At 44.9% G+C, this 27307-nt stretch overlaps 1 protein-coding gene across 1 annotated transcript; it reads left to right on the forward strand.

Annotated features, from left to right (window-relative positions):
- The first annotated feature begins 268 nt into the window (after nucleotides 1-268).
- On the forward strand, nucleotides 269-27265 carry LOC126035891 (tripartite motif-containing protein 14-like). Its single transcript, XM_049794958.1, is given in 9 exon segments — nucleotides 269-391; nucleotides 1891-2163; nucleotides 16927-17022; nucleotides 17928-18066; nucleotides 18069-18151; nucleotides 19593-19755; nucleotides 21008-21100; nucleotides 25723-25987; nucleotides 25989-27265. Coding segments are annotated over 9 exon segments (1503 nt in total). The 3' UTR covers nucleotides 26257-27265.
- Nucleotides 27266-27307: the final 42 nt, after the last annotated feature.

Here is a 27307-nt window from a genome sequence, read left to right on the forward strand (position 1 = left end):
ACAGTCTGGGGAACAACTTTGCCAGAAAAGGAAACAGGGTCCTAGGCTGAGTATCATCCAACAGTGTGGTCTTGTGGTGATGCAGCTACACACTTCCCTGGACAAGATACACATTGACTCCATTAAGCAAACCTTCTTGCAGAAGCCATCAAAACAATAATGGAGCTGAAGCACAGCATGTCCAAAGAGACATGGAAGGAACTAGGCTTATTCAGCCTCCAGCAGAGAACTCAGCATTGTCTACAACTCCCTTGCGGGAATAGAGAAGATGAGGCCACAACTCTCCTTGGAAGGAACAGTGAAACAACACGGCACAAGCTGTAACATGGAAAATGTTGATTTGACACTAGAAAAAGTTTTCACTGTGAGAATGGTCAAACACCAGAACAAGGTCTGATGGAGGGTCTGAGATCCTCATCTTTACTCATTTTAAAGCAGGCACTAGCGCTTTTCTGTGTGGGGTGGCGAGACCAAATGATGTCAATATCCCTAACAGTCCTTATAGTTCCATGACTCTAGCATGGGGTCCATAAAAGGCACTTTTGGAGAAAGTCTTTCTAAATCCCTGATTATCTCAGCAGCTCTTTGGCAGACATGATATTCCATCTGCTTTCAGTGGGACTGCTCTTGCTCCTCAACGCTCCACATTGTCCTGGTTTCACATGGGATGGAGTTAATTTTCTTCTTAGTAGCTGCTACAGTGTGTTTTACATTTAGTGTGAGAATCACGTTGCTAACACACTGATGTTTTAGTTGCTGCTAAGTAGCGCTTATCCTAAGTTAAGGATTTTTTCACTTTCCTATGCTCTGCCAGCAAGTAGGTGCACAAGAACTTGGGACAGCCAGGACAGCTGACTCGAAGTAGCCAAAGGGATATTTCATACCATAGAACGTCATGCTCAGTATATAAGCTGGGGGAAATTGGCTGGCCGGGAGGGGCAGATTGCTGCTCAGGGACTGGCCGGTTGGTGAGCAATTGCATTGTGCATCACTTGTTTTATTTCTCTCTCTTTTTGTTATCTTTCTTTTCATTACAATTATTTTTATTATTATTTCAATTGTTAAACTGTTCTTATCTCAAGCCACGAGTTTTACTTTTTTTCCAACTCTCCTCCCCATCCCACAGCAGGGGGGGTGGGGAAGGGGGTGAGTGAGTGAGCGGCTGCGTGGTCCTTAGTTAAACCACGACACATATGTATTAATACATATACTGACTGACTCGCTAACTTTCCACCAAAATTCTCGTTTTAAAATCTCTTCCTATTTTTTCACATTTCCTTTTTTTTTTTTTTGTCAATATTCTGGATCGCTTTTATTCACAGAAAGAAACAAGCACATAAAAAAAACCCTGATGAATTTGGTTGAATATAGCTCAGAGTTTTGATCAAAGAAGGTAAGTATACAAACTTTGCAAGACTGTGAACATTTTCTTTCTATTTCTATGAATGAGACGTAACACAGGACGTCTAATTGAAAAATGGCGAAAAAAACATAGCCGGAAGCCAAGTTTTTCCGGTTTTGGATCGGCGTAGGTGTTTTGCTCGGCTACAACGCTGAGGGCACTCCTCATCGGCGCAGCTGAAATCCCACAAAACTTGTGCCTACTCGGGTAGCAGGCGGAGGCGGCTGCGGGCCGGTGCAGCTCCCACGGCGGCGCCCCTCCCGCCCCCCATGCGCACCGGCACCCCGGCGCAGTTCTCGCCAGCATTTGCTGCCCGGCACCAACCGCTGCCCGGGGCTCAACCCGCCGCTGCGGCGGGGGGGTGATGCGGGCCGGCCCGGCCCCGCCGCCCTCTCCGGGGGGCACGAGGCAGGGCGAGGCCGTCGGCCGCGGGCGGCAGCTCCCGTGCGCACCTGCGGACGATACGCCTCCCGCCGCCCCACGCGCAGGCACCGCTTGCCCGGCGAAGCGCGGCGGCCCCGCCCGCCTGCCCCCCCAGGCCCCCGTCCAGGCTCCCGTCCGGCGCCGCGGGCGCCGTGGCGCGGGGGCTGCCGTGGGCTTCGGCCTCGGAGGGGGTGCGGGCGTGCGGCGTCCACGCGTGGCGGCTGCTGGAGCTGTTCTGCGAGGACTGTGAGCGCTGCGTCTGCGCCCTCTGCCCGGTCCTGGCCCCGCACCGCGGACACCGCGCCTGCCTCTTGCCCCACGCCGTCCGCCAGAAGAAGGTGAGCGCCGCGGACGGGCGCCGGGCGATGTCCCCGGGGCGTGCCTGGCCCGCGCCTCCTACGGAGCCCCTGCGTCTCCGGGGCTGCCGAGCTCCGCTGCGGGTTTGCCGCGGCGAGGACTTTTTCTGCGAGACGCGCTCCAGGGGAGCGGTGGGACGGGACTGGGGTATAACCGGGACCTGGGGCGGCCAAGGGGCGGGGAGCTGCAGCAAAGATACTCCTGATTTGGTTGTATTTCCTCATTTCTGGGACTAGAGCAGCTAGGTTTTCTTTGGCCAGGGTGAGATGGTGGCAGCTGTATTAGGGCAGTGGGCAGCAGTAGGCTGAGTATCTTCAGCCTTTGGCCTTGCTTTGCTTGGCTTATAAACAAACAGCTTGTGGAGCTCAGGTTTTGTCACATCAATTTTGTAGGCCATACTTGTTATAGACGCTTGTGACAAATTGGAGGAGCCAATTTGTAGTGAATAAAAAAAGGTCGAATTTATTAGCAAGCGATAAAAGAGCAAAACAGCGCTGGGCGGCCGGGGAGGCAGTGCTCCGCCAAAAGCTCGCAACTTTCTGCTATAGTTATATTCTTTTTATACAGTTTATGCCCCCCCCCCCCCCCCCCCCGGGTCAATCTTCACCTTGTCTTGTTTCTCCCTTTTTTTTTTCTTTGCTCGTGTAGGTTCATTATTGGGCGGATTCGGTCCATCTTCTCAAGGGGAAGTGTCTTTTTGATGTAGAATGTCTTTTGTTGTGGAGATACGTAGTCGTGGTAGAGTTAATCCCCTTATCTAGTAAATTATATTTGTTATTTTCCTTGTGACTTTTACGCAACATTTAAGCACTTGGGTTTTTTCACAATGTGTGTCTTCCCCCTTCCCGATTAGTATGTAAGTAAATTATCATATTTGCTGTTTTAGCACCATTAGCCGAATTGATTCTATTCTGCTTTGAACAAGGGCTGCAACTTTTATCTAAAATACACGGACCAAAGGTCAAGATTAGCAGTAAGACTTTTAGGGGTATTTGTGGAGAATGTCTCTACCCCCATGTGCGATTTCATGAACAAAGTTAACCTGTTCATTACAATCCCCCCTTTTCTATTTTATCCTGATTTTGTTCATTAAGTCGATCCAATGCTTCTTTTGCTCGCTCGAGGATAGGAGGAATTCTTTCGTCCCCGATTTGTTCATATTGTTTTCGTAGTAGCATTAAGTGTGCAGTTTCCAAACGCCCGTTAACAATAGCGATCAACTTATTGAAAATGCATGGTCCAAAAGTAAAAAATAAGATCAATAAAATAAGAGGCCCTGCAATAGTTGATAATAGGGTGGTTAACCAGGGTGAATAATTAAACATAGACTCATACCAGCTCTGTTGTGCTTCCCAGTCTTTTTTCCGTTTTTCTAACCCCTCCCGTAGCTTGGCCATTGTATCTCTAACTACTCCAGTATGGTCAACATATACACAACACTCCTCTCGTATGGCTGCACATAACCCCCCCCTGCTGCATGAACATTAGATCCAAGCCCCGCCTGTTTTGTAATACTACTTCTGATAAAGACCTGACAGACTGTTCCAGGGCTGTCATGGCCTTTTCTATCTTAGCTAAATCCTTGTCGACTGCTACCCTTAAGGATTGGAATTTTTGATTTTGTTGTACAAGGGAGGTTATTCCTGTACCAGCTCCAGCAACTCTGACTGCCATGAGGGTTGCCACAGTGAGGGCTGTAAAGGGTTCACGTTTTTGTATGGGATGGGCCTGAGTAGTTTGAAAATCATAAACGAAATTTTCGGGATGGTAAATTAGCCTAGGTATCACAGCTACTTGTATACAATATTCAGTTGTCCAATTAAAGACCTTTAGGGATATACAAGGTGTCACCCCAGTTTGGGAACAAATCCACTTAGTATTATCTGCAGGAATTAACCACTCGGCTGTTATTTCTCCTGATTTGCGAGTTGTGTTACACAGGTGCCGTTTGTCTTTTGGGACATTTCCTATACACTTTCCTTTTCCTGATACTTGGGACATTGTTATCCCTTGCTTACGTCCAGATTCTTTATTCCACAAGCACTGAGCTGGATTTGTTCCGTTGGCCTTCTTAAATCTACTGTCTACCCCAATAGCTTCATAAAAGGGTGGTCGAATGTCATAGCATAACCAACAATGCTTAGTTATATTAGGGCAGGTGGCATTCAGTACTCGATAACTGGCTTGAAGCATATCCCACAATGGGCTGACTCCGGGTGCAAGAGTCAAGGGTTTGATTTTCGTTGATACGCCCGGGGTGTTATTTTCAGTGACGTTTATGTTAGGAAGGATTGTGACAGTATGTACAATACTGTTACTATCTTCTTTCTCTGCTATGACTGGATTCGGTCCCACAATGGAGGGTTCATTGGGTATCGGCTCTTTCCTTATTAAAATTATTCCCCCTGTATCCGTGCCTGGTTCCCAAAACCTGATTCCCCAAGTTCTCCCTATAGTCCATCCTAGATCTTCAGGTTTCGAAATGTTAAGATAAATATGCCAACATGTGCCTCCCCGGACCGAACCTGGAGGCCCATAGGTGGGTTTTTGACATCCCGACGGTCCCCATCCCACAGTTAAAAATTGGTCTTTTCAACCCCCTGGTGCCCATTCTGATGCTACTGTTTCACAGCCCCAATATGCACAGTAATATTCAGCTGGGTGATTGCAATATTCCTTTCCTGGATTGTTAGCTGGACACATATAAAAGGCTTTATGCTGAACTGTATATTTTCGAGTACTCTCATCCATGGGGGCCCATCCATGGTATGACTTTACTAGGGAACTTAAGTGGGCCGTAAAAGAGGGAGCACCTGGGGTAATTCTGCTTTGTATGACAACTGAGTGTTCTAATTGTATTAGTGACCATTTGAAGGGTTGATGGCTGATATTGCCAGATGTCGTAGGCCCAACAAGCAAATACCATAGCAACATCATCCAAATACGGATTGTTGGTGGAGTTCCCCAAGGAATACCAATAGGTGTCAATGTCAATTCCCGGTTATCTCTTTGCCAGGACATACCCGGTTGGGTTCCCAGAGTCCATTCCCCCTCTCGAAGTGTCTGTTTCTCGCCATTACCCGCCAATGAGCTCACAGTGTATTCACATTCCCTTTTTCATACGCCTCTGTCTACTTCGCCTACTCCGGTGCCTGGAGCAGCGAGGTTTCTCATCTTCTCGGCAGCAGTCATATTTCTTAAGGGCGCGTTTTCCACCTGCAAGGCCTTTATAGGATTTAGCTCCTTCTCAGGAACTGTGCAGAATATTTTATATTACCTGGGAAATGGTAAAGACACTCGCAGGACTCAGGGTCATAGGAGCGTTGGGTTGGTTAGGGATTTCCTGTAGCTACCCCCCCCCAACCCTATAAGGCGGACGTGTTTTAGTTCCCTTCTCCTTTGGGTACACTGTGTACAGCCGTCCTTGAATGGGTGGCTGTTACCACAGTGTGTCCACCAGCATTCCTTACACAAATTTTATTTAAGAGCAGAAACCATTCTAGTGATATGTCTAGCTCGATTCCACTCGAATCTGATAGCACCCCGCCTTATAGTTCTAGGCCAATCGTTCTCATATACTTCCCAGGTTTCGGGTACTAATAATTCCCACCCACAAATTAGTCTATTGAGTTTTACTCTATTCAATTGGTCTCCACGGGGGAATTGGTACTCTTGACACTTCATACAATAATAATATCTCCTTCTAGAGCTACAATATAATTTCTGACTGTACCTTACACAGTTATAAAACACCCAACTCCAATGGTTGTGGTTACTATGTTTTAAACACGGAATCCTGTTAAAATATCCCGGTGGTCTAGGGACTTCAGTCTCCACAACAGAAAGGTAAGTACTGAGGAGTTCCTGTTAATATATATATATATATATATATATATATATCTCAGTTCTGCCGGTTTGATGAGATATCCGTTCTGTACGTCAGGGAGCAAAGTTCACCACCTGTAAATTATCTTCAGGGGATACCTGGAACCACTGGTATTAACTAGGCTTTACCATTCTTCCAAAAGGATTCCTTCATTCATGTAGCTCCTTTTTCTTCCTTAACACTAGTTTTAAGTCCTCTGAAGTCTTTGCTACTTCCCACTGATCTCCGGGTAAAGGTCCTTTAATTCGCGAGGCGTGCGTCCATCCTCGTTCTGCAGTCCGGATAGCAGTTTCTGTGGTAAGCAAAACAAGAAAGGGCCCCTCCCACTTAGGAGTGAGAGAGGATTCTTTCCAGGCTCTGATTAATACCATATCACCTGGCTTTACTGAATGTATGGATATATCTAGGGGTGGCCTCTGTACCACCATTCCCTTCTTCCGCAATCGCTCTCTCCTTTTCATCAGCTGAACAATATAAGGGTTAATACTATCTTCATCTAGAGTAGGATAATTGACTGGGCATTCCATATCATAGGGCATGCCATATAACATTTCAAATGGGGAAATTCCAGTATCCGCTCGGGGCTGAGTTCGAATATTTAATAAAGCAATTGGCAAGCATTTTACCCATGACATTTTAGTCTCTATCATTAACTTAGTTAATTGTTTCTTTATTTCTCCATTCATTCGTTCTACTTTCCTGGAACTTTGTGGATGCCAAGGGGTATGGAACTCCCATTTAGTTCCAAAGGGGGCTAGAGCTTCTTTTACTACTTTGGAAATGAAATGTGGGCCTCTATCTGAATCAATAGTTTCAATATTCCCATATCGTGGTATGATATGCTCTAAAAGTACTTTTACTACTGTATTGGCGGTTGCCCTAGCAGTAGGGAACGCCTCGACATAATGTGTGAGGTGGTCTATTAGTACAAGTAAGTGTTTATATCGCCCTACTTTAGGGAGATCAGTAAAATCAATCTGTATTTTGGCGAATGGTCGGTGTGCCAATTCCCGTCCCCCTTGTACTTTTTCCCTAAGATGTTGCTTATTGATCCTCTGACACGTTAAGCACCCCTGTACGATTCCCTTGGCTACATTATAAACCCCAATACACATGTACTTTATTGCGAATTGATCAACCAACGCTTGGACACCCCAATGAGTCTTTGAGTGTATACCTCTCATTATTTTCCATGTTAGTGCTTTTGGTAACACCTGTCTCCCATCAGGTAGTTCCCAATTACCCTCTTTTTCCACTATTCCCATTTCCTTTAATCTATCCATTTCCAGTTTACTAAACTGTGGGCTTAGGATCCTTGCCGGCGTTTCACCTGCCGGCGGGGTGATGGTGACAGCAAGTAGTGCTGCCGCCTTGGCTTCTTGGTCAGCAAGATTATTCCCTCGGATTTCAGGGGTCATCCCTCTTTGGTGTCCCTTAACATGTACCACAGCTATTTGCTTGGGCCCTCTTATTGCTCGTAGAATTTTGACAATCAGTTCCTTATGAACCAAACCCTTTCCTTGAGAATTAATAAGTCCCCGTTCCTCCCAAATTTTTCCAAAAGTTTGTACCACTCCATATGCATATTTTGAATCAGTATACATGGTTCCTTCTTTATCCTTTAAAAGTTCCAATGCCCTAAGTACTGCGTATAACTCACATGCCTGTGTCGACCAACTAGGACTGAGGGGTCCGGATTCCTTTACTTCTAGGCTCCCCCCGTCCACGATTGCATATCCTGACTTCCTTTTCCCCTCTATTACTCGAGATGACCCATCAGCAAATAACTTTTCTCCCTCTCCCAATTCTACCTCTTCTAGATCTGGCCTAATCTTCGTTTGTTCCTCAATGGTTTGAAGGCAATCGTGTTAACTCTTCTTCAGGACCCCCATACAAAAATTGTGCCTGGTTCTGCAGGTTCGTTGTTCCAGTCTCCAATTTAGGGGAATGGATTAGGATCCCTTCATATTTTAAAAGCCTAGCATCGGTGATCCATTTTTCAGTCTTTTGTTGGAGAACTCCCCGAATATTATGGGGGGAGAACACCCTTAATTCACTTCCAAATGTTACCTTATTTGCTTCTTCCACTATCAGGGCTACAGCAACGACTGCCTGTAAACAGGTGGGCCACCCTCTACTGACAGGGTCTAATAACTTGGAAATATAACCTACGGGTTTCTTTTTCCCTGCCCACTCCTGGATCAAAACCCCGTATGCTGTCCCCTCCTCAGTGGCCACAAACAAATAAAAGGGTCTCCTCACATCAGGCAGACTCAAGACAGGGGTGTTAACTAGATCAGCCTTGAGACTCTCCAATCTCTTTTCATCCTCGTGGGTCCATTTAAGCAGTCCATCCATAGTTAATTTTTGATACAAAAATCTCGCTTTCGCACTAAAGTTCTCAATCCACTGCCTACAGTACCCAAATAGCCCCAATAATTGTCTAATCTGTCATTTACTTCTCGGAGCTTTCAGTGATAAGATGCCATTCACTCGTTCGGGGTCTAACTTCTTAGTCCCCTTTCTTATCCAGTGTCCCAAATATTTTACCTCCTCTTCCACAAACTGTAGTTTTGACCGTGATACCTTGGGGCCTTGAAGGCTCAAGAAATTTAACAACCGTATGCTTTCTTTTCTGACTGCCTCTTGATTTTCTCCCGCCAATAATAAGTCATCCACATACTGTATTAGCACAACCCCATCTTGCAGTTGGTATTCCCGTAGAATCCGTTCTAGGGCTTGTCCAAATAAGTTTGGGGATTCTGTAAACCCCTGGGGAAGTACAGTCCACTTTAACTGCTGTCTCCTATGAGTGTCTGGGTCTTCCCACTCGAAGGCAAAATAGTCTCTACATTCTTCCTTTAGAGGGCATGACCAGAATGCATCCTTAAGATCTATTACACTATACCATTGGTTCTCGGGCCCCAATTGACTCAACAGGGTGTGTGGGTTTGCCACTACCGGGAACCAGCTGACAGTCCGTTTATTGATTTCCCTTAAGTCATGTACCAACCGATAGCTACCATCGGATTTTTTAACTGGTAAAATCGGGGTATTAAAAGGGGACATGCAGGGTTTAAGTATTCCCCTTCCCAATAGTCTCTCGATCTCAGGTTTTAGTCCTCTTCTCCCTTCATTGGATAAGGGATATTGTTTAATTTTCACTGGAATCTCGGGGTTCTTAATAACCACCTCAAACAGTTCAATATCCAGTTTTCCAACTGTTCCGGGAGTATACCACACTTCGGGGTTAATTTGTTTCTCGTCCACCTCTGTAAGGGGACAAAGCCTGATTTTTAACTCTTCATTCTCCACGTCTACCCGAATCCCCATTTCTATGATTAAATCCCTTCCCAATAGATTATATTCTGCTTCAGGTACCAGCAACAGTGTTCCGACTCCGTATCTGCAACTTGATTCCACCGCCACATCTTTTATAACGGGGACCCTAAAAGGTTCCCCTTTTGCTCCAGTTACATTAACTTTATCCCCGGATATTTTACATCCCAAAGGTAATGATTGTACAGTAGACCTTTCAGCTCTAGTATCTACAAGAAAGGTCACCTCCTGGCGCTGAGGACCCACTTTTAAAGTTATCAGGGGTTCTTTCTTACCAGGGGTCCTCAGCACATAGAGCCCCTGACCCCGCTAATCTTCCTGGAATGCGTTTTCATCCTGAATCCTTTTCCTACATTCTCTCTTCATGTGTCCTTTTTTCCTGCAATAGAAACATTCTACGGCTTTATCTCCTTTCCTCTCGATTCTTTCCTTATCTCCCCCACCAGGCCTACCGGGTCTCCTTATCACACCCTTCTGTCCTTCTCTTACCGCTGCAACCAACAGCCTAGCCTGTCGCTTTTCAGTTTCCTCTTCTCGCCTCACATACACCTTCTGAGCTTCTCTAAGTAATTCATCCAACCCCCGCTCCTGCCAGTCCTCAATTTTCTCCAACTTCTTCCTAATATCTCCCCACGATTTGGCCACGAACTGAGTTTTCAGCAATGCTTGTCCCACAGGAGTGGCAGGATCTACCCCAGAATATAACTGGAAGCTTTTCCTCAACATTTCAAGCCATTCTGTTGGGGTCTCATTTTTTTTCTGCTGTTCATTGAAGGCTTTATTAATATTCTGTCCTCGGGGAACAGATTCCCGTATCCCCTGAATTATAATTGTTCTCAAGTCTGACATATTGTTCCTGTGAGCCGGATCCTGATTATTCCAGTTTGGCCGATTTAAGGGCCATTTTTGATCCGCCACCGGGCCAGCCTGATGTTGCTGGTCCCACACTTTCATTCCAGCCCCTCTAATCATGTCCCTTTCTTCTACGGTAAATAATATGCCCAGGATAGACTGTAATTCCTCCCACGTGTATAAATTCGGTCCCAAGAATTGATCCAGCCTCTCGGCTACCCCCAGGGGATCATCTAACAAACTCCCCATTTCTTTCTTAAATTCCCTTACATCCCCTGTATTAAGAGGAACTGCCACATACCCCGTTCCCGGTCGCCCCTGCCCATCCCCACCAGGCACTAACATTTCCCGAAGAGGAAACAATCTTTCCTCTGCTCGTCTTATTCTATTACGTGTAGACCTTCTGGGAGGGGGTGTCGGGGTCAGGGAATCAGGTTCCAAATCTGTCCTTTCCCGGGCCTGGGCTACTTCCTGGCCTTGGGGTGGGTCCTGAGGCGGAGGGGCCTGAGGCGTATAGGGAGGGGGCCAAAGGGGGTCCTCATTATCTTTTCGAGGTTTATCTGGTCTGTTCTCCCTTAAGGCAAAGAGGCATGCCGGTCCCCGGGATTGGGGAATCCATAAAGCAGCATATTCACTCTCCTCTGGGCTGGCTGGTGGTCTCTTATTGTTTACCCATATGTTTAATTGTTGACACACCCAATCCTCAGAGGACCCGAACACGGGCCAGAGTACATGAGGATTGCTGAGAGGTTTCCCACCCCAATTCTCAATACAATAATTAATCATCTTCTCCTTAGATTTTTCCTTTCTCTTTGGTGAACTGTCCCAATATCTTATCATCAGGCCTAGGGGACTATCTGGGGGTATGTTTGGTAACTTATCTTTCTTCCCCATCCCCATGGATCCAGAGGGCTTGCTTTTCCTCTGTCCCATCTTCTGAGGTGCCCTTATCCACACACACACTCACTTCCCCTCGGTCGTGACTCGTTCCCTCGCAGGCTACGAGAACTGCACTACTGGAGGGTCCGCACTCGTGTGATCTCAGAGAGACCTCTCACACAGTCGCACCTCGGGATAACCACCCCAACCAAACGGCTCACAACTTATATACTCACCCACTCCTGGGGTCTTCGCTTGGTCTTTGTGCACAAAATTTAAGGGGTCCTGCAGGTTCCTTTGCTCAGTTATCATAATTTAAAGGGGTTCTTGGGTCCAGGGTGTGGTGGCAGCACCACCTTCTCAAGATGGGGCTATCCAAGGATAGGGCGCCTCCCCGCTTGCGAAGGCCCGCACCAAAGAACCTGGATCCGAGTCACGGCACCAAATTTGTTATAGACGCTTGTGACAAATTGGAGGAGCCAATTTGTAGTGAATAAAAAAAGGTCGAATTTATTAGCAAGCGATAAAAGAGCAAAACAGCGATGGGCGGCCGGGGAGGCAGTGCTCCGCCAAAAGCTCGCAACTTTCTGCTATAGTTACATTCCTTTTATACAGTTTATGCCCCCCCCCCCCCCCCCCCGGTCAATCTTCACCTTGTCTTGTTTCTCCCTTTTTTTTTTCTTTGCTCGTGTAGGTTCATTATTGGGCGGATTCGGTCCATCTTCTCAAGGGGAAGTGTCTTTTTGATGTAGAATGTCTTTTGTTGTGGAGATACGTAGTCGTGGTAGAGTTAATCCCCTTATCTAGTAAATTATATTTGTTATTTTCCTTGTGACTTTTACGCAACATTTAAGCACTTGGGTTTTTTCACAATGTGTGTCTTCCCCCTTCCCGATTAGTATGTAAGTAAATTATCATATTTGCTGTTTTAGCACCATTAGCCGAATTGATTCTATTCTGCTTTGAACAAGGGCTGCAACTTTTATCTAAAATACACGGACCAAAGGTCAAGATTAGCAGTAAGACTTTTAGGGGTATTTGTGGAGAATGTCTCTACCCCCATGTGCGATTTCATGAACAAAGTTAACCTGTTCATTACATACTGGCTGGAAGAACAAAGTTTCTGTACTTGGGCAAGTGCTTTGTGAATCCCATATGGACAGGGGTCAGCGTGCTGTCACTGCACAGGGTTGTAGTTTGTGCATGAGAGGGAGAGAGTTATCCAGTCACATCCCAAGTGCACACATAACAGGAGTGTAAATCGAGGGACAGTGGGGAGGTGACATTGACGTGCGGAAAACAGACTCCACAATCAGTGAGATTGTAAAGTAGGTATGTTCATTCAGCACTGGGCAGCACGGGGCGTAGTCCCACCAAAGTCGTGCGTGCCCAACTCGGCAGTTCACCTCAAGTTTATACAGTCAGGTATTACATATTTACAATATGCCTATACATATGCATGACCTATCCCTGCTTCGTATTAAAATTAGCTCCAAGAGGTCGTTTCCATAGTCTCCTCTCAACTGTGCCTGCGCAGTGCCTCTTTATGGTGGTCGTCTGGTGGTCGCAGAGATGAAGATAGGTGACTCCTCTTCGTCACCGCTAGTAACCTCTTTCCTTGCGCAGGCTCAGTGATTTCTTGGTATTCACCCAAGCTGCAAGACCAGTCTTAGCTGGCTCTTGGAGCCTGCTCCTGCTTCTTATCAAGGACTGTCTCTGCCTCATTGGCTGGTTCTTGGGACCAGCTCTTCTTGTCAAGGACTGTCTCTACCTCAGCTAATTTCAACCATGTAAGCACTAAACATCATCTTTCACTCCCCTTTATTATGTCTGCTGAGATTCTTTTGACTCCCCTTGTCTCAACATTGACTGTCAGGTCACATGCAGCAGCATTTGCTCCTCAGACCTTGTGTGGGGTATCAGAGGAGATTGGTTGCCCAGGGGGACTTGTTTTCATTGCCAGGCTGGAAGTACCTTTGACAGAAACATGGATGCCACTGGGGGAGCGGAAAGGCCATTTCTCTTTATTCTCTTCCTCTGTTGCTGTAGCTTGCTAGACCACACTGACTCCTGTCCTGGTTTCGGCTGGAATAATTTTCTGTCTAGGAGCTGGTATAATATTTTGGGTTCAGTATGAGAAGAATGTTGATAACACACTGATGTATTTAGTTGTTTCTAAGTAGTGTTTATACCAAGTCAAGGATTTTTCAGCTTCTCATGCCCAGCCAGCAAGAAGGCTGGAGGGGCACAAGAAGTTGGGAGGAGACACAGCCAGGACAGCTGGCCCAAACTGGCCAATGGGGTATTCCATACCATGTGATGTCATGCCCAGTATATAAACTGGGGGGAGTGGAGCTAAGGGGTAGATTGCTGCTTGGAACTAACTGGGCATCAGTTGGTGAGTGGTGAGCAATTGCATTGTGCATTACTTGTTTTATATATTCCAATTCTTTTATTATTGTTGTTATTATCATTACTAGTTTCTTCCTTTCTGTTCTGTTAAACTGTCTTTATCTCAACCCATGAGTTTCACTTTTTTTTTCTGATTTTCTCCCTCATCCCACTGGGGGGGGGGGGGGGGTGTGAGTGAGTGGCGGTGTGGTGCTTAGTTGCTGGCTGGGATTAAACCACAACAGTCCTCATGCAGAGAGCATGTTCTCTGACAGCTCCTTAGGGATGGGGAGCACAGGTTGTTGTGGGTTAATCCAGTAGGCAGCTAAACACCACACAGCTGCCTGCTCACTCCCCCTCCCTTGCCTGGTAGGACAGGGGAAGAGGAAAGGAAGGCTAAACCCAAGAAAACTCATGGGTGAGATAAAAATAGTATAATAAGCGAAGGAGAAGTGGAAGAAGAGAGGACGAGAACAAAACAAAACAAGTGATGCAAAGGCTCACCACCTCTCGCGGGTAGACCAGTGCCCAGCCTGTTCCTGAGCAAAAGATGGCTAACGCACCTAAATCCCCTCTTCTCCATTTTGTTGCTGAGCTTGATGTTGTATGGCATGGACTATCTGTTTGGTTAGTTGGGGTCATCTGCCTGCTTGTGTCCTCTCCCAACATCTTGTGCACTTGCAGTATAGTCACATCTATAACGCAGCACCATACGAGCTACTAAGAGGAAAATTAGCTCTGTCCCAACCACAACTAGCACAGGGGTTCTTCCGTGAGTGTTTTTTATTCATCCTAATTTAGCTGTCCATTGAGCAGCCCCAGAAGGCTTTGCAAGCTTGCCCTGTACTTCCTGCTTGTGCTTTGTTTTACTCCAGAGAGCCTGCCAGAAGGCTTGCTGAGGCCTGCATGCTGTGGTGCTAAGCTTGGGAGGCTTAAGAAGTAGTAACAGAGGTTTGATGTTCAGGAGGTTTTATTTTTTCCACCTCAATTTCAGAGAGGTCCTTCCCACTCCTTCTCTGGTATTTGGCAGCAGTGTTATTAGGAAGTTTCCTAGTTACCTCTAGGATTGTGAGCAGATGCACAGGTCATGCTAAATTCCTTTGGCATTTTATTGCACTTCATGTTAGCGAGCAGAGGGCAGTACACTAGGCCTCAAGCAAACAGCAGCACAGGGGAAAGACCACTGAAGATGTCAGGGCAACTCAGAGCACTGTTCCAGCCTGCTGGTGTGCTTTCATCCAAAGTATCCCGCTTGCAGCTGGGAACTCACTACTGTGTTTGCAGTCCCTTCATGACACTGGGGAAATGCCTGGATGCAGGTGGTGTGCTGTGGCAACCTGATTTGAGCCAGGGTAGAGTGCACAAAGCAACAAGTTTTGCTGGTTCCCTGGGGGTCAGTTGTACACAGGGGAGCAGATGCCGTTGCTAACCAGTTATTTGTCTCTATGCCAAAACAGGAAGTGAGCAGGGTAGGAACTTGGGTCCCCATGTGACACTGTCCCTAGGGAGTCTTTGCTGACATCTACTGGCTTAAGTGATTTTGTTTGCTGGGAGCAGTTTTTCTGTGCAGCCCTTATGATGCGACATCAGCCTGGCAGCATGCAAGAATCTTTCTCAGGGCTTTTAGCAAATCCTATCTGTGGATGCTAAGAAGAGATGAGAACCATTGTGTGAGGTCCATGAGGTCCATCAGCTGGTTCATCCCTGGATCTAAGGTTGTATAAAATTATCTGGAAGGACACTCCCTGTGCTCCTGAATGTGGGACATAGGATCAGCATGCTGTGCACTTGATATGTGTCCTGTGAGCCTGACTGGAGCTAGGAGTCTCATCTCTCAGAAATCCTTGCTGTTATAGTGTTTTCACTCGAGTAAGTTGGGGCATTCAGGCAATGCCTAAGGGAATGTTTTTGGAGTTGATTTTTCAGGGTGAATGACATGGGTTGCCTGCCAGTGTTGCAGACACAGTGTCTCCACTGCTAAGAAGCAGCTATTTAGTTTACCTCTGTAAAGAAAGTAATGTTTAACCAGAAATGCCTTGGGTTGGCATCCAGTATTTGCATATGATCACCATTGTGAGGGAGTAAGTGCCTGAGGTGGTGTGTTCTACTAGCAGGGAAGGAAGACTGGGTTTTGCTCTGTGGTCTTTGCCAGTCTTTGAGAAAAGGAATGAGGTCTAGGCTGCAAAATAAATTGGGGAAGGCTGATACCTAGTAGAACTCCTGAATCTTCAAGTGGTGCAGAACTCTTATGGTCTTTCACGGACAAGACTAGAAAATTGTGGCTGGAATGGATGGCGTAACATGACTATCTTGCTCCATGCAAGAACATTTATCTGCTTGCATGGATGTGCCTGTGCCAAGGGACTTCCAGGTGCAGAGTCTCTGGCTTTTGCTGGGAGCCCATTTTCTTCTGTCTCTGTCATAATCAAATGAAAAATTGCATGTGTTTTCAAAGGAGGCAAATGCCAAAAATGCAAACTGTTGCCCATGAAGCAACACTTATGCTCAGTCAACCCTGCAGAGTTTAAATGCCATGCTGACCTGGGGATGTTGCAGTGAGCTGGTGTATATGCATCCAGGTACTCTTGACTGGGTCCCAGCTGCAGAACAGGACGCTGGTAACAGCTACAGCTCTGGCGCTAGCTTACCTGTTTTTTACTGAGAGGCTCTGTTATAACACTAGTGGACTGAGAGCATGGGCCAGCATTGCTTGGATCTTTCATGGTACTAATGAAATAAATGCATCACCAAGTGCACCAAGACTGTTCATCCTGCTGGACAGGGGACAGCTGATTTCAGAGGGCTGCAGGTGAGAAACTGTGGGGCTAGACACAGCAGAACATTAACTGTGCTGTGCTGCTCAGTGCATCTCAGGGTACGCCACAAGTATCACAGATATGTGATTAGTAGCCAAGCTGATAGTATTTGATGTTGCAGGCATTTAGACTACAGCATCACTGTAGTGATGGTGGGGTATTTCTGATGGGTCTTTTGTACACTGGGAAGCATTTTGACTCTAGGCAGAACCTCCCACTGATCCTCTGAATCAAAAGTACTTGGTTAGCTGCCCTTCAGCTGCTAAATGCACGAGCATGTAGTCTTGAAATGCACAGTGCCATAGATGTAAAGATGAAAAGGTTTTTTTCACCATAGGTTTGCCTGTTCCTTATAAAGGTGGTATTAATTTGCACAGCTCTCCGAGTCTTACCAGTATAACCACCAGGAGCAGGTGAAATTCTGAAATCCTTACATTTCATCACTACTGGCCTTAATAAGCCTCATAAACTGAGTGTTTCAGTGACATACTCCCCTATATGGAAAGCAAGTGGGATACTGAATTCTGGCTTTTACAGATGTTGTTATGAAACAGTTTTATTTTGTTTTTGTTGCTGTATAGGAACTCATGGCATTGTGTTTGAAGGATCTAGAAGAAAGAAAAGAGCAAGAAGCTGGTAACAGAAGGAGCATAGAGCAGGCCGCTAATGATCTGAAGGTGAAGTATGGTTTACTTCTCCACTGGATGGTCATTTTCCAGGGAGAGACATTTTGTTTTCTCTGTCGCTCAAAGAGCCTGGTAGCTCCTCTGCAGCTTCAAAGACCCAGGCAGCTACTGCTTCTCAGGAAAGGAGTGTATTCCCTGTATCCATCACAACATATTACTGTCAAAGGGAGAGAAGAAGGAAAGGTCTCCAAAGGCCTGGCCCTCCCTCTCAGATCAGCCAAACATCTCTGGGAGAACAATGTTGAAGTTTTTGTGCAGAGTAGTAGTAAATAGTCCCAGCTGCATATGTTATTCTGGCTTCACTGATGTATATTGTATTGCACTGAACTGCATTATTGAATAGTCTGACTTCAGAGTTAAATAAACAGAAGAACAGTTCCACTGATTCTGTCTTAAGAATTGGAGTGTGTGCTAAGCTCTACCTCATTTATAGAGCATGAAACAGCGCATCTCTAAGCAACTCTGTTACAGAAACATTAGTAAGAGCTGGAGGGAGCTCTGTAGAGGTTTGGGACATTGCGGTTTGATGTCACTTTGTTTTAGAGGCTTTCTTTTTCTAGCAGTTCCCTGTCCCTAGCTTGCTTTAAAAGGGGGCAAAGTGTTGCTACCGAAGGACCACGTCTGCTGGTTGTAGCAGTTGGTACCTGACCTTGTTACACTCCAGCTGAAAACAAAGTTTTCTACATAAATAGGCATGTTGGAATCTGCTCTCAAGCTTTTCCACCCAGGATATCATTAGGTAAATCCCCTCACTTAAGGGGTGAACGCTCGTTTCTCAAGAGGTGCAGCAAATCAGTAAAATTCAACCAAAATGTAATGTTGAAAGCCTGGGAGAGAAATGCCTGAAGTTTATGGTCTGTTGAGTATGGGGGGACACTCTTCTGCTTCATCTATAGGCACATGCCATTATGAGCAAAAGTCAGCTGTCAGACAATATGACTGAGCTCCTGTTGCTACTTCAGGAAGAGGAGAGTCTGGCAAAAAACTTCATTGATGAAAAGACTCAATAAGCCCTGGAAGCATATGATAAGCAGTTGGAGAAAAGCTTGCAGCCCCGGAGATCTTCTCAGGTCAAATCAGACAAATACACCAGCACAGTGATCCTGTTCAGTTGCTGGAGGTGGTATTGTATCATGGTCTTTCAGCCTCTTATCCTCCTAGTCCCTGGTAAACTGCTCTAGTGATCACCTCAGTAGATCTTTCTGTATGTAAGCAGCATCTTTCTCACTGATTTTTAATCTTCTTTTTGTTGGTATTTTGGTGGACCAGTTTGGTTCCTGATTTTTGAGCTGTTAGGTGTTCTTGCTATGGCATTGATTTCAGGTCTGTATGAAATTCATGTTAATTTTAAGCATATATGGAACAGAGTTATACGTGTCTCTTAATCTTGAAGACAAATGCTGTATCAGGTCTTTCCTTGTGCAGTGTAATATGAAGGTCTGAGAAAAGGCAGCCCTCTTGGGAACCTAAGGAGGAAGGCTAAATTGTCTCATTTCTTTAATCGCAAGAGATCTCCTAATCACCCTGAGCAACAGCCATCATTTTACTGTGGGAGCAGCTCGGAACACCTGGCATTTGTTTTCAAGAGTGAACTGTTAGAATTTGTTGTGCTGCATGTTTGCCAAGCCTTTGAAGAACTAGTTTTACAACATGAGGTTGGAGGATGGCCTTTTGTATGCCTGGGAAGATGTGGCTGAAGACAGTCACGAGTATGTGTATGGAATGTTTTTATCTTTAACTGTTCTGAGGACTGGCAAACATCCCAGCTGAGCCAGATATGCGCTCCTGTGTTAGTAGTATTGGCTGTATGCCATTAGTTCTTTCTAGATCTTTGCTGAAACATATATAAGTTTGATCCTTCAGTGAAATAAACGGAATCTTGTACAGAAGGCTTGAGCGCTTAATTCAGTCGTGGTTTTGTGTACAGATAAATGTCAGTTTCTCTTTTCTAATGGTGGTCTTCACTTTCCTTGGGAAGGGTGTGTTGCCATATGCTTATGCCCTGACACAAGTCAAAGGATGCCATTCTTCATGAGAAGGCATTTTTACATCCTTGCAACTTAGCAGACTTGAGAGTCTTTGTTGTTGTGAGTGATATGGCCCTGGCACTCCACTGTGTGTGCTAGCAACATACCTCTACGTGGGAAGCTGCTCTTTATGGTTTTGGGAGAGATTTTTTTTATGGGGAATGTTGGATTTTATTCTTTAGATTGCTTTTAAAACGTAGTGGTTTAATTTTCCCATTGTTGGTATTCCCCACAAAGTGTTCTAGCCAGGTTAAACTCATCCCCATCTTGCGAGTGTCCTGGCAGATCCTGTTTTAAACGATGACTGTTGGGTTCAACATCTCAGGGGTAGCCCCTCACTCCACTGACAGGAGGATCTAATGGACTGGCTAATGAGCTACTGGGGAGGCTGAACACAACAAGGTTTGTCTATTGTGGCCCATGTTTACCTAGTGATGGAGCTGTCCTTGCTCTGTGGTGTGTGGAAGCTGGGAGGGAGGAGTCCCTTCATGTCACTGTCTCTACTAATTGGAGAATTTGGCTTTCTGCCCTCAGAAGTACATAGAAATCGAGAAGGAAATCCAGGAGCCTAGGCGCCTGTTAGAACAATGGCATCCAATACCTCTCTTGTTTGAGCACATCCTTAACCATTATAAGCACTTTGTGACAGCTCTTCAGTCCTTTCTACAGAAACTATTAGATGCCCAGCTTAAAGAAGGTACCTGGGAGAGTACTGTGAATTTTGCTTTCTCCTGCTCTCCTTTTAAATAAAGTGTGGTCTGTAAGTAAGAGCAGGACTTTTTACCAAATCAGCTGAAGACATCAGCAGCTTTTCAGGCATGGGTACTGTTCTCTGACAGCATTGGTGTAATGTTGCTATAGCAGTGGTGATTTAAGAATGTAAGAGGTTTCTCTTTCAACTCTGAAGATGGCCTTTTGTGCCTTAAAGTTTGTCTGATGCTTTCTTCCAGCTCTATCAGTTACTGCAATGCAGCTTACTTCTTCTTGCAGAGCTTACCTTGCTTATATCCCTAGACCATCACACCTACATGACGTAGGTGTTCTTTTCTTTCAGTCACTGTTGGGTGTAAGTGCTCTGGCAGGACATCTGGCAGGCATGGAACGTCAGGTACCTGTAAAATTGGAAAGCTTTTTCTAGTTGATGTACCTGGTCATCTTTCTGTCTCAGGCAGTCTGAAAAATTCTCTTTTTTGCTACTTTAAAGGTGGGTCAATGTGTTCTGCTTAGAGCTCCTTTTGTCTTTGAGCTGCTATTTCATCCTTAAGTGACCTCTGGCATGATTAAGGCAAGGAGTTTCCCAATGGGAGGGAAAGTCACAAACCCAAATAACCATGGGGAAACCCTGCAACTTGTTGAGTTACAGGTCAGCAGGGCAATACCAGCTGTCACATTCCACCCAGCTACCTTTTAATAATCCCTTTTCTGAGAGTTGCCACCAAGAACAGTGTAGCAAGGTGCTGGGGAAAATGGTCATACCAGATCTGAAAGGCCACTGCAGGATGTGTGGAGGATTGCTACAGTACAGTGCAGGTGCTTTGTAGCTAGCATCTGCAGTTGTCTTTAGCTACCTGACTCTGTTCCCCTCTATCAGAGGGGTGCTTTTTGAGGAATGGGAGGTGCTTACTTGGGGTTATGCTCAATTGTGTGGTTCTTTGGCAACACTGGGATCCAGCATCTCCAGCTACCCAAAGAGCTTAGGGTTGAAAGGGTACAGAGTGAGTAGTCCTTCCCCAGCAAAAGTAACACAGTTTGTCCCCTAAAATTGGAAAGTGGAGTGTGACAGTATGACCTTCCCCAGGACGTGGGTGGAATTCACACCAAAGAGGCAAAGCCTGAATACCCTGGTCCAGCGAAATTGCCCATGGTGTTCTATTTTTAAAATCTTGATAGTACAGCCATGTTCTTCCACTGGCAGACTCCCTAAACTGTCAATTTTCATTTCTGCCCAGATGTTTTCAGTAGCCTGAATGCCACTGCAAAGAAGGAGCCTGGAATGGTGTTGAAAACCATGTCTCCTGTTGATTGGTTGCTTTTCTTAAAATGTAAGTATGGTTGAACAAAAGTTAGAAGCACTCCTAACACTTACAGCTCAGTCACTGAAACAGTCAATGAATGTGTGGTGCCACTATCTTAAAACGGTATCTTAAAGGGGTTCTGATGTTTACAGTGTTTGTGAGGAACAAGTGCTCTGCACTGCCTGAAAGTCATTACCCTTTTCTGTACCTCAGGTTGGGAAAGAAATTTTACTTTCTGTCTGTGAAATCTTGATCCTTTGTTTTTATTCAGAACTGTCAGTGTGTCAATCAGCTAGTAGCTAATTTAGTTTTTGAAGACTTTTCTATTCTCCAGATCATTGTGGTCTGTCTTTAATTATGTCCATCATGTAATACATTAAAGGTCAATCTACAGATGATCCTTTTCTCTGGTGTTGGTAGGAAAAATGTACAGTCAATTGTTCCATCTCTCTGATGGGAAGCTAATGGACATTTCATGTGGCCTGCAGCAGATGAGGACTGTAGCTGTTTTTAATCTCAAAGCCGTAACATTCCCTATTACTAATGTACCTAGTGGCAAAAGCCTGTTGTAAGAGGAGGTCTGTTTTCCAGCCTGGATCCAGCCCAGTGGAGGCCATGTCTGTGACCAAGTGGACACTTGACTTCTGGCTGTTACTCAGTAAGGAGGGCAAGGGCTAGCACTCTGCTGGTAGAGTGGGTTACATACTGTCCCTGCACCTACAGGGTGGTGTGTTGAGATGGTTGGTTTTCAGTGTTGTTACTTTGTCTTGTTTCTGTGCTCTCCTGAGTGAGCTTTTAAGTCCAAACACTGCAACTTTTTCATTCCAAACAGGTTATCTCAATTGGAGATGAGCAAACAGGTGTTGCACTTGGAAAAGCAGCAGGAGATCAGGAATGTAATGAGCAAAGTCTGTTTTCTTGGCTGTGATGTCATAGGTCTGTTGCCACTTGCATCATTTCTGTGCTGCAGGATCCAGACTAAGTCAGTCACTTTGTAACCAGAACCTGTTAAGGTGCTAGGACAGCCAGTCTGTGCTAAGAGAGCACTGCAGCAGTGTTTGGCTGGCAGTGAAGTAGGCTCCTGAGTTTCATGAATGCCATTCTGTATGTCCTTCAGGCTGCCTCTTGATGGATTCATGGAGAAAGCACTGTATTTGCTTCACTTGTGACCAGTCACTTCAAGGGCTGAAAAGACAATTTCTCAACGCTGTTAAAGCCAAATATGACAAACCACCTAATTAAGAAAGATTGTGCAACTGCTCATAGGCCAGTGAAATTGACAAACCTTGGTCATAAATATTAGGACTTAAAAGTTACTTCAAATTTTCATCACTTGGGAAAAGTGGAAGAATTGCAGTCCTCCAATAATCCAAACAACTCTACCTGTTTTGCATTATTTTTCTAGTCAAATTCACATTTATGCTTCCAAACATTAGCACCTGAAATCAGTTTGGTGTTTGGGGTTTTGCTGCTTTTTTAAAGCAATGGAGGTATTTCCATTTGCTTGAGATTTAGTAGTTATGTGTTTTATGAAAATCTAGGTTTTTCTGGTAAATTTGACTGACAGACATCACTACTTACTTGCACAGCTTTCCAAGTGGTTACTGGAAAAAGCAGACAGTGAAGCCAGGCCTTTTAAACCCTCTCTACTTTAGGTGTCTTTTGGTCTTAGTGTCACCTGTGTTCTGTACAAACTTAGCATCCCCATTGTGTACTACTTTCTTTTCTGAAACATTACAGGCAAGTATAAAGCGCAAGTCTTTGTTGCAATTAACTGTGCTGTGAATGGACCCTCATTAATGTGAGATGTCTGTTTCTTTGTGGACATTGTAATAGGCCACAGTGCTGATGGTCTTTTCACACCGAACTATGGGAAACCTTACTTAGCCTTCCCTGCTCATGGCAGGAAATCATGGGAAAGTAGCAGAGGACCAACAGAGAATGGAGTAATTTATGCATTGCTCTGATGGCAGAGGGGAGGATTCCAGCCTGAATGAAAACAGCTTCTGGGCTTTAGACTATCGAATATGCCAACTAGCCCAGGTTAGACTTACTTGATTTATGGGAGAGGGCGCTCTGTGAGAACATAGGAGAGGAAATAGCAACAAAGTCAAACGAGCAACAGATTAATGCAGTGGCAAAGACAGATTTCTCTCATACAGTAACCTGCTGTATAATTACCTTTCATTTCTAAATTCTGCACTGAAGAGCAAGGAAAATACTTAAGTTCTTGTTTCAATGGGTCTGTTGCCCCGTTTTATGTTCAGTTAGTACTATGCTGCCTGTGAAAGACTGTAATCTGTGAGATCACAGGTCCAAATGTAGTTCAGATATGCAGCACTGCAGAGAAACCAAAGCAGTCTGGATTTTAAAATATTATAAACATGTATTTCCCTAACTTTCATTTTAAAAGTTTAGTTACTCTGAAAAGCAGCTTCAGGATATTAAATGTATTTGCCATGTGGCATTTAAAACATTGAAGCTTCAAAGTTTATCTAGAGTAAGATTAAAATTACATTCGGTCAAAAAACCCAGCTATGCACTGAGTGAAATATGACTCAGTTTTTATTGCAAATATTGCTGGATGTATTGTATACTTTGTTTTCTTCACTTACAAGAAAAAATAGATGTGCTCATTCTTTGGAATAGTTTTAAGATACACACTAAGTTTACATCTTACCACCAGTACTTTCTGAAGTACTCTAATTCATGACAATGTACGTTCCTTTAGGTACCCAACTCTGACACTGTTTTTGTCAGGCTTGACAGGAAGAGTGAAGGGGATTGTTTAAGGATGCCAGAGTCTGTTTTCAAAGGGAGTATCTTGGTTATTTATAGAACAGGAAATCAGAAAACACATGCTAACACAGTAAATTATTGATATAGAGTATATTATGAGAACTTTTCTGAGACATGCACCAGTTTATACTAGGACAGTATATTCAGAGAAGAATCTAATCTTAAAAACTCTGTAACTTTTTGACCTGTCCTGTGTCACTTCAAACTTGTTTGATTATAGGGGGGTTTTTTCCTCTGGCTTTGTGATTTCCAGTCCTGCGACAGCTACTTCTTGGTAAAACGACTCTAAGCTGCTGCTGAATATTCAGTCACTTCTAGGGTGTAGTTTCAGACTGTGATTTTTCTTTTCTAAACATCAGTTAGGTGAACTGCTATAAATCCTCTGGGAGCTGGTAATCTGTTCCTTTGCGATGTACATGATGCAGTGCTGCCCAGATCTGTGGTGCCTCTGTGAGAAACACTAGTGAATCTTCAAATGTGATTTCAGTGGAATGGGACCTCACAACCCAAGAGTCCACTCCACTGCTCTCTAAAATCCTTAAGCTGTAATCCCACCAGAAGTCTTCAGCTATTCCACGTGAAGCAGAAGCTCTCAGTGTTTGTTCCTTGCCTCGCTGTATTCATCTTCTGATTTGTGAACCACATACATACTTACATACTTGTCTTTTACTGACCTGCTTTAAAACCTATGCAACGTTAAAGTATCAGTGCATATAAATAGTACTGTGCTTTTGTACCAATCCAATATCGGGGAGGGTTCTTAAACGATCACAAAAGCAAGATTAAGACACAAACGAGTTCAGATGCCGTACAACCCTACAAGTTTTATTTCCTACAACAACTGATAATAGTGACAGGACAGAGGGAAGAAGAAAGGAAAAAGAGACAGTCCTAAGCAAGAAAATGGGAGAGATGCAGCAAGACTAGTTGTCCTGGGTTCAGCTGGGATAGAGTTAATTTTTACAGGAACCTGGGAGGTGGGGGCATAGCCGGGGCAGCTGACCTGAACTAGCCAAGGAGCTATTCCATACCATGGGACATCATGCTCAGTATATAGATGGGGAGCGGGCCGGGGGGTGGTCTCTGTTTTCGGTGGGGGAAGTGGCGGAGCGTCGGGTCCCGGGTGGTGAGCAGTTGCACTGTGCATCACTCTTTTTGTATACTTTTTCATTAGTGCCGTTGTTGTTGTTGTAATCTCTTTGTGTTTGTCCCAGTAAACTGCCTTTATCTCAACCCTCGAGGTTCCAGGTTTTTTTTCTTTTCTCTCCTCCGTCTCCTCCCCATCCCACCGGAGGGGGGCGGAGGAGTGAGCGAGCGGCTGCGTGGTCCTTTGTTACCGGCCGGGCTGAAACCACGACACTAGTTACCACCACCACGAAGCCAGCAACGTCCTGTTGGCTCGGTCTCGGTGCAGGTGATGGGGGTCCAAGTTCCAGGTTCCAGCAGACAAAATCCCAGTTACAAGCGCTGATTTTCAATCCCTTGCAGTTCCTTTCAGTTCCTTTTTCCAGTCCCTTTCAGTTCCTTTTTTGAGGGAGGAGTATGCAGTTTTTCCGAAGAGTCCAGCCATTTCCACAGGGACTGCTAGCTTCAGGCGGATATGGTAGTTTCTTCACGGCCTTCAGTGCCTACTCTGCCACAGCAACAGGATGCTGAGGCTAGCAAATGGTCAGCAATGTCGAGACAAATATAGTCCAACACAGTCTTTTACAGCTTTCTATTAAAAATTTTCAGGTTTTTTCTTGCAAAACTGCAGGTTCCAAGACACTGCCAGCTGTGAGCTCCTTTGCAGGTTTTTTATAACTTGGTCATGATAAATCTACTAAGTATTTTTATGGTTTTGACTGCAGATGCAAGATAACCAGCCTGGGAATATGACAGCCTTCACCAAAGGCTGAAATTGTCTGGTGACCGTCTTGTAGTAAGCTGTAACTGGAGGAAGATATTTTACCCTTGTGGTCCCCAGAGATTTGATAAATTATGGCAAGTGCTAAGCAGAGATGCATTCCTCTCTGGGAGCCATTACTGGGAAGTTGACCTGCTTCATGCTGGAATAGGACGGTGGATTGGTGCAGCCTACCCTTCCATTGGCAGGAAAGGAGACTCAAACCTCTTGACTAGGCTGGAATAGAGCATCTTGGTGCCTTAAGAAATTAGATCTTGAATACTGGGCATTTCACAAGGGGGAGAGAATCCCCATCCTGGTAGAAGATGATCCCAATTGCACTGGCATTTTTCTGGATTATGAAGCAGGAATCCTTTCATTCTACAATGTTACTGATGGCATGGCTCATTTGCACACCTTCCGCTGCAAGTTCACAGAACCAGTTTACCCAGCTGTGAGGCTCTGGGAAGGGTCCATTGGAATGTGCAAACTAACATAATGAAGCAAAATAAAGCCTACTATTTCATGCTTTTTCTATGAAAGCCACTTTAGCAATGATCTACATGAATTAATATCATGTGAAAGCTGTAACTGTGATGCTTGTAGAAGATAACAGTTAAGTTCAAGAAAACCAACTTCAATTTCTAATGTATATGCTCTTTTCAATGGGGGAAGGTGATCTGGCTTCTATAAATCATGTCAATGTACCACCTAAAATGCCATATATAATATTTTTTGTACTGTTCTTCAACTTGTGAAATGGAAAAAGTCTGGTTGAAAGAAACATATTACAATTCAGATTTGAACCTGGATATTGGCATCTTTTTTCATGAATTCCCTCCGCTCACCTAGCTGGAGAGGCTGCAATTGTGACAGTAATAGGTTTAGTTTGGTCCAAGCCTCAAGTTCATATATTGCATATTATCATTGTCAACAAGGTCAGATTTGGATAATAAATGCACGAAGTGAACTAGCTCATACTTAAGTATCATCTCAGAAAAATCAAAGACTGCCACTGACTATTGGAAAGGTCCCTTCAACAAAGCTGAAGTAAAAGCTTCTGTAGCCACACTTAATAGCCATTAGCTGGTCTTACTTCTGACAGAGACTCTGAACTGGGCTTCTGTGTGGCCCTATGCTTCCCACACAGAGTGCAAGCATAAGAAACAGTTGTGTGCCAAGAAGATGAAATGCCTGGAGGACTCACAGGTACAATAAAAATATGAGGTCAGTGGGAGACTTCTGCTTAATTTATTTTTGTGTCCCATTTGCAAAGGTTCTTTAAGTGCAATTGGATAAAGGTATGCTCACATAAAACTAGGAGAGACAGCTTACAAGTTTCTGTATAAGGATAATTTATATTTTTTCCCCACTCTCTTTAAAGTCCTGGAAATTTCTGGAGCCTATGTTTACAGCAGCCTCTAGGACTAGCCTGGCTGGAGTGAAGAACCACTGCTACTTGAAACAGGTCAGGTAATCTTACAATGTTCAAATACTAAAGGCCCTGCAATCATCACTGGTGCTGGCAAAGGCAAGGTCTGACCGTAGTC

This window comes from Accipiter gentilis, chromosome Z, assembly GCF_929443795.1.
Source record: "Accipiter gentilis chromosome Z, bAccGen1.1, whole genome shotgun sequence".
Lineage (NCBI taxonomy): Eukaryota > Metazoa > Chordata > Aves > Accipitriformes > Accipitridae > Astur > Astur gentilis.